The sequence below is a fragment of the Sprattus sprattus genome (genome assembly GCF_963457725.1).
Source record: "Sprattus sprattus genome assembly, chromosome: 1".
NCBI lineage: Eukaryota > Metazoa > Chordata > Actinopteri > Clupeiformes > Clupeidae > Sprattus > Sprattus sprattus.
In genome coordinates, this window is record NC_137920.1 from 12,855,474 (window position 1) to 12,869,594 (window position 14,121).

Consider the following 14,121-nt stretch of genomic DNA (forward strand, 5'->3'; position numbering starts at 1 on the left):
GGATCTTCTATTTAAATCAGATAAAGCCTGAAATCCGGACACATGTAACCGCAGTGACTGGCTCAGTATCATCAAAGCAGTGGTGTATAAACAGAATACAAATATCACCTTTTCCATAACATCACAGAATCACACATGTATGAATAGGAGTGGGTGACTCCTGTTTTCCATAAAGCATGGGGAGGTCATGTGATCTGGCACAGGGACACTGAGGAGTCAGAATAAATCCTACACCCAGGATAGAGGGGTTCAGTGAATGTGGAGTGGAAGGTGTACAGGTGGGTGAGTGTGTCAGAGGAGACGCTGTAGAAGGACAGAGTGCCGGCCGGCCAGTCCAGGTACACTCCTACTCTCCTTGAGTGGGAGGAGGGGACTGGTATGATAGTGTGTTCATTGTCCCTGGCAGAGTAACTGCCAGGAGAGCAGTGCAGACTCCAGGACTTGTCATTATATCCGAGTACACTGTCATCACTCTCTCCTTTCCTCTTGATGCTTTTATACGCCACTCCTATAGTAGCCCCACGCCCAGTCCACTCAGACTCCCAGTAGCAGCGTCCAGACAGACCCTTTCTACACAACACCTGATACCACCCGTCAAATCTCTCTGGGTGGTCAGGATATAGCTGATCCTCATTCACACGTGTCACCTTTCTGTTCCCCTCAGAGAGAGAGAGAAGTCTGTGTGCTGTGTTTAGGTCCAGTGTGAGCTCACAGGCATCTGCAGACAAGAGGAGAGAACAACATCATCAGAATATGGGTAGTGACGGCTGCTTCTGACTAACACACACACACATATGTTACAGATGTTACCACTAACGTAATACAAATCTGTACTTTTTAAACATAATAATCCCACAAACTTAATAACTTCAGAACAAAACTGTTGCCTAGTTATTACGTTTGCAGTTACAACGTTTGCGGGAAGGTAACAATTTGTATTGCATCCAATGTAAACAAAAAACTATAGTGAAATTCTCCCCGCTATATCAGTTGTACGAGTATGCTGGCACAATTGTTCGCCATCTAACAACCTTTCCTCAAAATAAAAACCTTAGATTTAATTTAATGTTTAGACCGACTGAATGTTTTGTGTTCTTTGTCCATATCATTAGGGCCAAGCAGCCAAGTTCCAGAGTCAGTTTTTGATTTTGTCAAAACTGAAATAACCAACAAATGAGAAATCTTATATATTAATTTTCAAATCTAATTCTGTCAAGTGCAGGTTGAAGGCACTCAAGACCCCTTGTTGTAGTATTACAACGTCACTTTTATCTCTCCAAAAACACATTTATAAAAACGTTTTTTTTTTAGGGAAAGACCACATTCACATAGTCTATGGGTCCTATTGTCTTGCCTTGCAATGCCATTGGATTATAAATGTATATATAGGTGTGTCCATAAGGCCATGAACTCACTCTACCTGCAAACTTTCCTTGAAGCACATCTCATTGTTTCATTCAACTGAATATATCAACATTGAAGTAAGCAAATTCCATGAAATCTTTTGGTGATTGTTAAAATATGTAGATGATGTAAATGCTAAGTTTTTGTGGAATTAATGCATCACATTAGATTTTCAGCTTCTTATGTCATTGTTGCAATTTTACAATGTTGGGGGTGAAAATGGTAGCTAAAATAGCATGTGCACTTTGCACACTACATGGAGACATTACACTTCTTGCATGTTCAGATACAGGATAAATAAAAAAAAATGTGTTGCCTGAATAGGATTAAATTGCATTGGAATTAGTTATACTTGAACATTCTCTAACTATTATTTCCATTTCAGAATGACACCAGCATTGCAAGTAAACCATGAACACTGATTCTTTTACGTTTTCATTCTATTTTATAAGACATTTTATTCAGTTTGTATCTTTTTAAAATAAATTATGATTCATAAAAATATGACTTGGGTCAAATGCTGGAATTCTGCTCCCAACGTTGCAATCAGTGGCGGTTTTAGGCACGGGCGACCCGGGGCGGCACTTTTTCATGACACGTGGGGGGCGGCACGAGCACTTAAAAAAAATAAAATAATAATAATCTGGGCCGCAAAGCACTTTTCTATTATATATCATATCACTGCGTGAGGAATTGGCAAATTGGCGCCCCCTGCAGCTGCAGGCGCCCCTGCTCGCTAAGAAGGTGCAGCGCAATCCTTGGTGAAAGGGGGAAAGAGAGAGGGGGCGGCGGGCAGTTCAGCTCTGGGTCTCCCAATAAACATTATAATTACCCTATACTTTTAGTTTTTCTGAATTGTGTGAAATGGCTTATAAAAATAGGTAATACAGAATGATTATGTGGTCACCTAGGGCAAGGTTAATTGGTGGAAGGAGACCACTAATTGCATCAACTTATCCAACTGGTGAAGGTAGTAGTGAGCAGAGTATAGATAGATAGATAGTTAGATAGATACTTTATTCATCCAGAAGGAAATGTAATACATCTTTAACAGAGTAGTCTATTACATTATCGATAAAGCTATTGAAGGATGCTCAAGTGGACAAGGTAGCGGACAAGGGGGGGGCGCTCAGAGGGGGTATCGCCCGGGGCGTAATTCCATGCAGAACCGCCACTGGTTGCATTATTACAACGTTTCCCTAAAAAAGTACAAAAACATATTTTTTAAATGATTCCTTCATTATCTGCATCAGAAGACTCTTACAACATCATCTGACTTAAAAAAATATATGTATACAGTATGTATTTAAAAAAACAGTTTTTTACATATTTTTTTTATGCTTAACATTAACATTTGGAGAAACATTTGGGTCTTAACATTAACATTTGGAGAAACAACTTATAACTTACATTTCTGTGCCCCTGGTCTGAGTCTGATTTCGGTACAGTGGTCCACACTGGGAGAAACACACACACACACACACACACACACACACACACACACACACACACACACACACACAAATCTCATGATCAGGCCATCCATCTCTTTTGGTTCATTGGTTTGCACATGAACGTACATGCCCAATTACCCATCCTACTAACAGTTAACTAAAAGATTGCTTTAGAAGTAGCATACAGTAGATTGTGGATCAACAGAATATGCTATCCATCTTTTTTCCTCCATCTGTTTAAAATGACCATCATACCAACAGTTAACTAAAAGCTCTCCTCTCCAGTCCTATCACGTTCTACAGTATATGTAGGCTTCTCCACCAGGTTGTCTAGGACATGCCGTTACTTTCTAAATCTTCAAATTAAAATAGACTATGAGAAGGGTGATAATGCATCTACAGGAATTCATGTATGTGGAGTTTCTCTGTACTACAGATGTACTTCATGTGCAGATTATCTGTACATACTTAAGTGTCTCCAGTTTACAGTGAGGATCCTCTAGTCTAGCAGATAACAGCTTTAGTCCTGATTCTCCAGGATGGTTGTAGCTCAGATCCAGCTCTTTTAGATGAGAGGGGTTTGAAGTCAGAGCTGAAGCCAGAAATCCACAGCCTTCCTCTGAGATGAGAGAACCAGACAGCCTTAGAAAGAGAAAATGAGTGAAAGAAAGAGTAAGAGAGAGAGAGAAAGATAGAGAGAGTGAGAACAGATTTTTTTGCTTGTTTGTTCGTTTTTGTGAATTTCTGAATGAATCCACGTGTTCCCTTCCTTCAGTGCAAACTTAGTTCCAATAACCAACTTTACAAGAGTGCTACCAGGCTCTGCTGGTGAGATCAATGAGAAAAAAATTAGTTAAAAATGAATAAAATAACTGTCATAAATTGGGTGTGTAGGAAATAGTCACTCTTTCACCATCACTAACACTCAAAACAGTAGACTGTCCTCTATGTTAAAAGACTACCTCCAGAAAAACTAAAGAAATGTACTTAAGGTCCATTTGTGAGTTACTTTGGAATGTAAAATAGTTTGCCTGTATTTTAAAGCAACGCTGAAGACTGGGCCTAGAACCACCCAGTCAATACCTACCTGTGATCTAACTACCTAAGAATCAAAACAAGGAAAAAAAAACATCAACAAAAAGAAATGCTAAATGGTGTCTTTTGACTTGAAGATGCTTAATAGTAAATCCTTATAAAAAAAACATATATACTTGCAGTTTTTAAAATTCTAATAAGTCAATATAATTGAAAAAAATAAGATTGAAGGCAAACTAATAAAAACTAACTGCACCACTTGCGAGACACTAAAATCACAATGGATATAGGTTGCAGCAGATGAGTACCAAGGAATGAACGGGGTCTGATTCTTAAGGCGAGACACGGCAGGCAAAAACATTTGCAGTGGTCAATTTTGAGGTTTTGAGCTAGTTCACTCCCTAAACATGTAATCTTTTCTTTATAGTTTTTTTTCTTTTATATGTCAGGATGTCAGTTGTTCCACCTCATCTGAGGGTAGAGAAATGAGTGAGGGTGCTGTGGCAGCAAAGAGAAGTGAGGACATGGGGGGAGATGAACAGCAAGAGGATGAGCATAAGGAAGCTTCAGTAGGACATAGTAGGTTTCTCACTGACGGAATTGAAGATGGAAAGTTGTCAGCTTACAAGTGGTGGTGTTTGTATAGGTAGTCTGACATTACAGTCTGTAGTCTAGTCTGACTTTAAATCCGTTACTACCCTCACATAGTCTACTGGTATGCTCGATGGGTTAAGTGTTTTGGGAATGTGTACATGGTATTTGAGACGAGTGAAAATGATTGGAAAAAACTGTAAAAACAAACTTTTCCGTTGGTTTGTATATATAAGTTTTGTGTGGCGAGATTGCCAGGTGTGATAAGTGGTACAGTGGTTAGTGTTGTTGGCTAACAAGTATCTGACCTGGGTTCAATTCCTGGGCAATGAAAGATGATAGTGTGAATCACTTTGGATAGACATGTTTGTTTTAGTTCCCTTTTTGGGTCACTTTGTCTCATTGATGGCCCATGACTTTCATATGCAGCAGTAATAGTGGGAAAATGTCTTCATTGACACCTACAGTACATCTATATTTTACATGCATGTACATTTCAACGCAAATGCTGTACAGCAGTATAGTTGGTAGCAAGGCTGCAAAACAAACAAAACAAAGATGTAAACTAAATTCCAATCAAGATGTAAACTATATACATTTATGTAAAAATTAAATCTGTCTTATGTCAAGTGTATAATTTAATTTGTCTGAAAATACAGCATCTTTCCATCTACAGTGATCTAAATTGTGTCTGGTTAAAAAACTAAAGTTAACTGTTTTGAACAGAGTATCTAAATATCTTGAAAAAAATGCTGTAGTTGCACAGCATTTTGCTGGTGGTGAACATTGACTGAGACAGGTATCCATGAATTTTGGAAGTGGTCATTGACTGCATTTTGTATCTAAGCAATGGAAAAATATCCCATTTAGTTAGTCTACTGCTGGATGTGTTAAGTGTTTTAAGAAAGAGTACATGGTATTGAACCAAGTGTGAAAATGATTGGAAAAAACTGTAATGGTCTCACTTTCTGAAGCTTGTTACCAGAGTCTGCTATCCCTGGGTTTGAACAGGGTAGATACCTGCATAACTCCTCATACTTATTCCATGGCATTGGTGTCTGCCACATAGGACACTTGTAAGGCTGGATCAGATGAACAGTAGTCAAGAAAAGAGGGTATATGATGGATACCCATGATGATGTTTATCATCACAAACACCTTCACCTCCTCCACAAATGTATTGCACCAGGATGCTTTTGAAGAGGTATAAAGTTAGGTGTTTTCCACCAAATTAGCAAACATGTTGGTAATCTGTATGGTTAAGTAGTGTTAATATTTTAATATTTATTTTAATATTTATTCATTTATTTACAAAATATATAACAAATACTAATTAAATACATTAAGAATATATTAAATATAATAACTACATCTGCTGTACGGTTCAAAACTTATGAATTTGAACTTTAGGTTGTATGTAATGATTTGTATTTTAATATTTGTAGAAGTCACTAATACATATTTGATATCATATTAACAAAGAATGTATGCCCTTTCAAACAAAACAAACTTGTAATTGTAAATTTAATTTTGTTTTCCAACTGTAACTGTTTGTTTACAGAACAACAAAAAAAGAAGGAATTATCTGTTTGTCGTGGGATTTTGCTGCAGTGTTCTAGAATTATATCGGGGTATAGAGGGTTAATTATGTTAATAATATGATACAAATATTAATATGATATGAAGATTATCAAACAACAATTTCCTTAAAGTAGGATGACGTTTAACACCAACCTTAATATCTGAAGTTCAGAATAAGGACTGACCAGTCCCTTACACAGAAGCTGGACTCCAGAATCTTCAAGATCATTGTGACTCAGATCAAGTTCTGCTAGGGAGTTTACCGACTGCAGAACACAGGCCACAATCTTGCAGGATTCACCACTAAGTTTACAGTCACCAAGTCTGTAATAATACATCAGAAATGAGACCATGGTGTTCTACAACTTACATCACAGTATTTATGGAATGCAGGCAATAGGTGTATCATTGGCAAAGTCTGAAAGCACCACTTGTGAATAATGAAGAACATTTACATATGTAACAGAGTACACAACAGCTTATGACAATATTGCTTGTTTTATAAACCTTGACATTTATATTTTATAAAAACAATAGGTTAAAAGATGCATGATTTGGTGATGATGTTTCACAAAAGGTTGATTGATGGTATATTTGTTACCCATTTACAAAGCCTGGACTGTGGACATACACTGGAGACTTTTGGGCAGACAGCTAGAGGACCTACATTGAGCAATTCACTGACTTTTTAAAACAAGTGTATGGGATAAGAATCATGGACTCTACCTCAGGAATAGGAACAGACACAGTAAAATAGTGGGGAGATGGCAGCATGTTTGCATTGATTCTCAGCTTTACCCACATATGAAATGTGATCAACTGCTGATGTTACACAGGAATGCTCCCAATGATCTAAGGCCTCATTGAATACATGAGGTAGATATAAAGATGTCTACAAACCTCAAGGTTTGCAGTTTACAGTGAGGACTAGTTAGTCCTGAAGAAAGAATCTGAACTCCAGAATCTCCTAAGGCATTGCAACTCAGATCCAGCTGTATCAAGGAGTTGCCAGACTGCAGAGATCTCTTCACTGTTTCACATGACACCCGGTTAAGGTTACACCCATCAAGTCTACAAGACAGCATGGCAAAACAAACATTTTACAATGCAATACGTTTTTGACAACTTCAAACTCTTAAACATTACAAATTAATTTACATGATCAAAGCACAGCTATATTTTGTGAACACAAGAATATAGTTGTATAATATAGCATTTCATCAGAAAATTGTGGAAAAGAGTTTCTTTTGTAGAAGAACAGTGAAGAAATTATTATTTGTATTTGGACTTCTCTCTGTATTTCATTGTACAAACTTGCACAACCTAAGAAGAACAAACATCCCCACCAAATGTTTCCTTCTTTTCCTTTTCATGTATCCATATTCCCATGGACCCTCTTTTCTGGCTTTTGTTATGTTAGTGTTAACCCTTCTAGCCCCAAGGTGCCCCGTGGGGAACTTGGTGATATTTGTATTAATATATTTTAAAATCTCTGTGAGTTTTTGACCTACAAACATAAAACTAACACCTACAGCACCATTGAACCCTTTTCTTTTGAAACTAAAATATGAATAATCACTTCGTAAGGAGAATATAACTCATCCTTTGCACATTTCAGTCTGTGAGTGAGATTTCAGGAGCCTACGACCTGCCCATTAGCAAATGACAACCATTCATATGATAAGGGAATGGTAATTCAGTGATTACTATTGGGTCATGATGTGTCAAGAAACCCTGTAGGGGGGAGAGGGCCACAAAGACATTCAAGGGCCATTACCTGCTGGCCATTGTCTTTGACCGAGGTGTACCAGAATGTTCACACCTTTCTCATTAATATGCATAGTGGTCTAAGTGAAGAAAAGTCACTTTCTAAATTACTTATACTTAGTATAGAAACCACACACACTGTTTTAATGCTAAACTCACCTTTTTGGAGCAAACACCTTTGTTTACAAGGTGCAGAGTAAAAAAGAAAACTTCCAAAATGATTACCATGTGTTTTTGTACAAAGTCTGAGAACCTCTGAAACTAGATATCATTTTAGTGTCTTTATATTTCATTTTAATACAAAGCTTTGTTTTACTACATTCCTTTTAGTCTCATTGTATTATTGCTCAGTTGTTCTAGAATATAATCATAAATGCCACTTTTGCCTCATGGTTTTTAGTTAGATGGAATATACAAAAATATCAGGCATGGCAAACTACCTAACAGAGTCAAAAAAAGCCCTTGGGGTTGGAAGTGTTAATACAATTATTTTCCCTGATAGCTAACGTGTTTAACTGCCTCCCCTTTGTGTGAGCCGTAGTCAGTTTATCCAAAACTTGGGAGAGTGATCTAAATTTAGACCTAAACTCAGTGTTGGCAGAGCAACAGTGAATGGGTTTATATTTATATTTGGGCAACAGTATTACATTGCACCAACAGACATTATATGAGCTGAAAAACACCTGGTGTCAATTGATGCCTCATTTGTTGGGGCATTTATTAATTTAAGAGGATGAAACTCACTGTGCCTTTCTGAAGCACCTCAAGGCTGGGATCAGTCTCCTGCGTCCCTCATCTGATGTGTTGTATGTCTTCAGGTCAAACTCATCCAGCACCTCCTCAGACATCAGAAGCATGTGGGCCAGTGCTGAACAGTGAGCAGGAGACAACTTCTGCTTTAAGCCCTTTGGTGAATTCAGGTACTCTTGAATGTCTTCATGCATGGAATGATCATTCACTTCAGATAAGCACTGCAAAAGACTGATGCATCTTTCAGGAGAGAGATCCTCTTTATTGAGCTCCTTAATGTACTGACACATTTTCTTTACGCTCTCTGAGCTGTTGTGTTTGTGGTTCAGTAGACCTCCCAAAAGTCTCTGATTGCTCTCCAGACATATACCCATAAGGAAGCGAAGGAAAAGATCCAGGTGTCCATTCCTGCTTTCCAAAACGTTGGTTACTGCCAACTTTAGCGACTCTTCCAAGCAGAAAAATGTCCCCATGGTCTCCATCTGATTGCTGTAGGAGACAAAGATATGAAGTGCTGCCAGAAACTCCTGGATGCTCAGATGGAGAAAGCAGTAGACCTTGCTCTGATGAAACACAGATTCTTCCTTGAAGATTTCAGTGCACATACCGGAGTACACTGAAGCTTCACTGACATCAATACCATACTCTTTCAGGTCTTCTTCGTAAAATATGACATTACCATTCTCTAGATTCTTGAAAGCCAGTTTTGCCAGCTTCAGTATAATGCCTTCCTTTGATTTCAGAAGCTGCTCTTTCTTTGTCTGTTTTCCACTTTGATATTTCTGATTCTTTTTGGTGATCTGGATGAGTAGAAAGTGTATGAACATTTCAGTCAGAGTCTTTGGAATGTATTTCGTCTTGTCCAGCATCTGCTGAAGTACAGTGGCTGCAATCCAACAGAAGACTGGAATGTGGCACATGATGTGGAGACTCCTGGATGTCTTAATGTGTGAGATGATTCTGTTGGCCTGTTTCTCATCACTGATTCTCTTCCTGAAGTACTCTTCCTTCTGTGGGTCATTGAACCCTCGTACTTCTGTCACCTGATTGATGCACTGGGCAGGAATTTGACTAGCTGCTGCTGGCCGTGAGGTAATCCAGATGTGTGCAGAGGGAAGCAGAGTTCCCTGAATGAGGCTTGTTATAAGAACATCCACTGATGAAGTTTGTTTTACATCAGATAATTTAACGTTCTCTTGGAAATTCAGATGGAGTCGACTCTCATCCAAACCATCAAAGATGAACACAACCTGACAGTCTTTGTATTCTTCACCATCCTTCAGCTCTTTCAGTTCAGGGTGGAAGTCAAGCAAGAGCTTGTGAAGACTATACTGATCACTGCTGACCAAATTCAGCTCACGAAAAGTAAGGGGAAACATAAAATCTACATTCTGATTGGCTACCCCATCTATCCAATCAAGAATGAACTTCTGCACTGAGACTGTTTTTCCAATACCAGCCACACCTTTGGTCATCACAGTTCTGATGTTCTTCTCCTGTCCAGGTAAGGGCTTGAAGATGTCATTGCAGTTGATTGGTGTGTCTTCTGTGGTTTGTGCTCTGGATGCTGACTCTACCTGGCAAACCTCATGTTCTTTATTCACCCCTTCACTCTCTCCCTCTGTGATGTAGAGCTCTGTGTAGATCTTATTGAGGGGTGTCTCAGCTCCTGGTTTGATGATGCCTTCAGATATGTTCAAAAACCTCCTCTTCAAACTTGCTTTATGCTTTTCTATGACTCTTCTCATGCCATCATCTGCTGTTTAACATCAACAAAAATGATCACAGAAACGTATAAGTATCATATCTATGATAAATCACAATATTGATTTTCAGTTGTGATTGCTTCAGCCAAATGATCAATGACATTCCAGACACATATATCCTTTTGCTTTTCATTACTGTTACTCTTGGCACATTAAAATGGCACTTTTTTTGTCTGATAATCTAGAGCAGGGATGGGGAATCTTTCTCCTACCAAGAACCATGTGAGTATTTAGAAAGACATTTTTGGTCCTACACCTTACCTACTTTAAAATATTACTTGAAGTAATAATGTTGCAGTGATACATAATGCTTGGTCAGCTTAATTATAATAATGAATGAATTCATTATCCCACTGAATCACAAAGATAATTAAGTAAATTATGTAATGTGTATAATTTAATTCTCCAATTGACTTGAAGTCCTGTGTAAATGCAATATGGCAATCTTCTAGATTTCTTCTTCACCCAGTTGAACGTAGTAAATATGACACATTAAAGGCCAGGTCATTTTCGACAAAAATATCAATACTAAAACATTAGAAAAATAATGTATTAATCTTACTATAATTTATTGAATCCATTCAAGTAGGTGAAGTTGAATGAGTTTTTATGTTGCAAGAAAATATTAGTATTTTTGTGTTATGTGCTAATTATTCTTTTCTTTCATTTTAACTGTCGTATCAATGCCATGTACACATTCCCAAAACACTTTACACATCGAGCATACCAGTAGACCATGTAAACCAAAATGTGGGTAACTGCCCCTAAGCTTACGCAGATACAAATGCAGTCAGTGACACCTTCTTCAAAATGAATGGATACCTGTCCCAGTCAATGTTCACTACCAGCAAAACATTGTGCAACTAAATCATTTTTTTGCCGATGTTTAGATACTCTGTTCAAAACAGTTAACTGTCAGTAAAAAATCTAACTTAGAGTAATTTAGATCACTGTAGATGGAGAGAGGCTGTATTTGGACAAACAAATTAAGTAATATGCTTGAATACGAAAACAAATTTGATTTAGTTAATTTAGTCTTTTTGGCTTGCAGACTTCTTACTATTTATAATTGTAATAGAGTGTAGAGAAGGCAGAGATGTAATTGTTCCTGAAGAGTTGTCTCCACTCTTACAGTACTGCTCTCTATTTAAGTCATAGGCTACCAGTGAAAGACAGTGATTGAAGAATGTAACTAGAAAATGCATTTCCTGAAGGAAATACCAGTGCATGAAATGCAAAAGTTAGGAAAGGAAGACGAAAAGAAAGAAGAGTGAAAGAAGGAAAGAAGAGTGGAAGAAGGAAAGAAGAAATGATAGAAGAGTGAAGAAAGGAGAGAAGAGAGGATGAAGGAAAGAAGAGTGAAAGAAAGAAAGAAGAAAAGAAAGAAGAGTGAAGAAAGGAAAGAAGAGTGGAAGAAGAAAAGAAAGAAGAGTGAAGAAAGGAAAGAAGAGTGAAAGAAGGAAATAATAGTTGAAGAAGGAAAGAAGAAAAGGAAAGAAGAGTGAAAGAAGGAAAGAAGAAAGGAAAGAAAAGTGAAAGAGAAAAAGAGAGTGAAAATATTGAAAAAAGGAGATAAAAATGGAGTGAAGAAGAGAGATTGAGTGTGAGAGAAAGTAGACTGAGAGGGATAGAGAGAAAGATGGAGAGATGGAGAGAAAAAAAGTAGAGAATGGAAGGTGTCTTAATGTTCCTAGTTACAGTTAAATTTAGAGGGACAGAGAAGAGGTTCCTTTGATTTGGCGCAGCTGTCAGTGAAGCACAGGTGCAAGCCAGTTTAAAGACCCTATTATGATGTCATAATGGCCCAATGTAAGTCAATGGGAAAATTTCGATTCGTTGCCAGTAATTACAGTGCATGAAATGCCCTGTATTGTTATTCCTAGGCTTCTTCTTCTTCTTATTCTTGTTACCTTTTTCTGCGATTAATTCAGCCCGAACCGCTTAATGTAGAAACTTCATTCAAACTTTGTCGCGTAGGTCTTGTAAACGACACTTATGCTATGTATTTTTCACTTTTCTAAACTTTATACTTTTTAAGATATTAAAGAAAAACGAATATAAATTTCTCCCATTGACTTACATTGGGCCATTATGACATCATAATAGGGTCTTTAAACTGGCTTGCACCTGTGCTTTACTCTGCCGTGCTAAGGCAAAAGACCATAACTTCAAGTTTGGTCAAAAATGAGTTTTTGACGTATTTGTAAAATATCAGCAGTAACTAGAAAATGCATTTCCTGAAGGAAATACCAGTGCATGAAATGCAAAGGTTAGGAAAGGAAGAAGAAAAGAAAGAAGAGTGAAAGAAGGAAAGAAGAAAGGAAAGAAGAGTGTAAGAAGGAAAGAAGAGTGAAGAAAGGAAAGTAAAGTGGAAGAAGGAAAGAAGAGTGGATGAAGGAAAAAAGAAAGGCAAGAAGAGTGGAAGAAGGAAAGACAAAAGGAAAGAAGAGTGAAGAAAGGAGAGAAGAGTGGAAGAGGGAAAGAAGAAAGGAAAGAAGAGTGAAAGAAGGAAAGAAGAAAAGAAAGAAGAGTGAAGAAAGGAAAGAAGAGTGGAAGAAGGAAAGAAGAAAAGAAAGAAGAGTGAAATAATGAAAGAAGAAAGGAAAGAAGAGTGAAGGAAGGAAAGAAGAGTGGAAGAAGGAAATAAGGAAAGAAAGAAGAGTGAAAGCAGGAAAGAAGAGTGTAAGAAGGAAAGAAGAGTGAAGAAAGGAAAGAAAAGTGGAAGAAGGAAAGAAGAGTGGATGAAGGAAAAAAGAAAGGCAAGAAGAGTGGAAGAAGGAAAGAAAAATGGAAGAAGAAAATAAGAAAGGAAAGAAGAGTGGAAGAAGGAAAGAAGAGTGAACAAGAGTGGCTCTGGATGAAGAGATAAAGAGAGAGTGAACATATTGAAAAAAGGAGATAAAAATGGAGTGAAGAAGAGAGATTGAGTGTGAGAGAAAGTTGACAGAGAGAAAGATGGAGAGATGGAGAGAAAAAAATAGAGAATGGATGGTGTCTTAATGTTCCTAGTTACAGTTAAATTGAGAGGGACAGAGAGAGAAGAGGTTCTTTGGATTTGGCACAGGTGTCAGTGAAGCATACTAAGGCAGAAGGCAGTAACTTCTATGTTAAAGCTCAGTGGTATGATAACAATGGAATAATGACCCTATTAATTAATCAGTAGTAATACTATTTAATTTATCACAATTACCAATACAATGATTATCTCACACACACACACACACACACACACACACACACCATTGAATTATCACATTAAGCACATAAAACAATGAACTTGAATTGTCACATGAAACACATAAAACATCTATGTCAGTCCATTGGGGTGTGTGTGTGTGTGTGTGTGTGTGTGTGTGAGAGAGAGAGAGAGAGAGAGAGAGAGAGAACGATAGAGAATGAGGCCCATTTTCCCCCTCCACATCCCCCCGCTCGCCAAGCGAAGTTACCCGATTTAGATGCACCTTTTTCGGACTAGCCACAGGCACTGGGTGGGGGAATAGCCCGATAGCTTAGCATATCTGCCATGCAATTCTAATGGTAATGCTACCTAGCTTGGTATGCTAACTGTCGGTAGCCTATACATCGTGAAATCAACCAAAATACTGATGTCACTGGCTTTAATTTGATAATGGCATGTTAGTAGTACATTTAATATCAGTACATTTGTTTAATTACTGCTGATATTTTACAAATACGTCAAAAACTCATTTTTGACCAAACTTGAAGTTACGGTCTTTTGCCTTAGCACGGCAGAGTAAAGCACAGGTGCAAGC

The 14,121-nt window shown here is 37.8% G+C and overlaps 2 protein-coding genes across 2 annotated transcripts in view; both read right to left on the bottom strand.

Annotated features, from left to right (window-relative positions):
- LOC308367435 (uncharacterized protein) overlaps nt 1-14,121 on the bottom strand; it is a gene marked incomplete at both ends in the record, with an annotated part of 41,410 nt that overhangs the window by 9,583 nt on the left and 17,706 nt on the right. The window contains 4 exons of the mRNA XM_080841344.1: nt 2,815-2,861; nt 3,327-3,500; nt 6,219-6,389; nt 8,577-10,341. Of these exons, the coding sequence (XP_080697470.1) occupies nt 2,815-2,861; nt 3,327-3,500; nt 6,219-6,389; nt 8,577-10,341 (2,157 nt within the window). The remainder of the gene's footprint in view (nt 1-2,814; nt 2,862-3,326; nt 3,501-6,218; nt 6,390-8,576; nt 10,342-14,121) is intronic.
- Nucleotides 186-1,367, bottom strand: LOC308362904 (stonustoxin subunit beta-like; the record flags this gene model as incomplete). The annotated part of the gene is made up of 2 exons (XM_080835631.1): nt 186-718; nt 1,355-1,367. 2 exons carry the CDS (start codon nt 1,365-1,367, stop codon nt 186-188), a joined length of 546 nt encoding a protein of 181 aa, XP_080691757.1.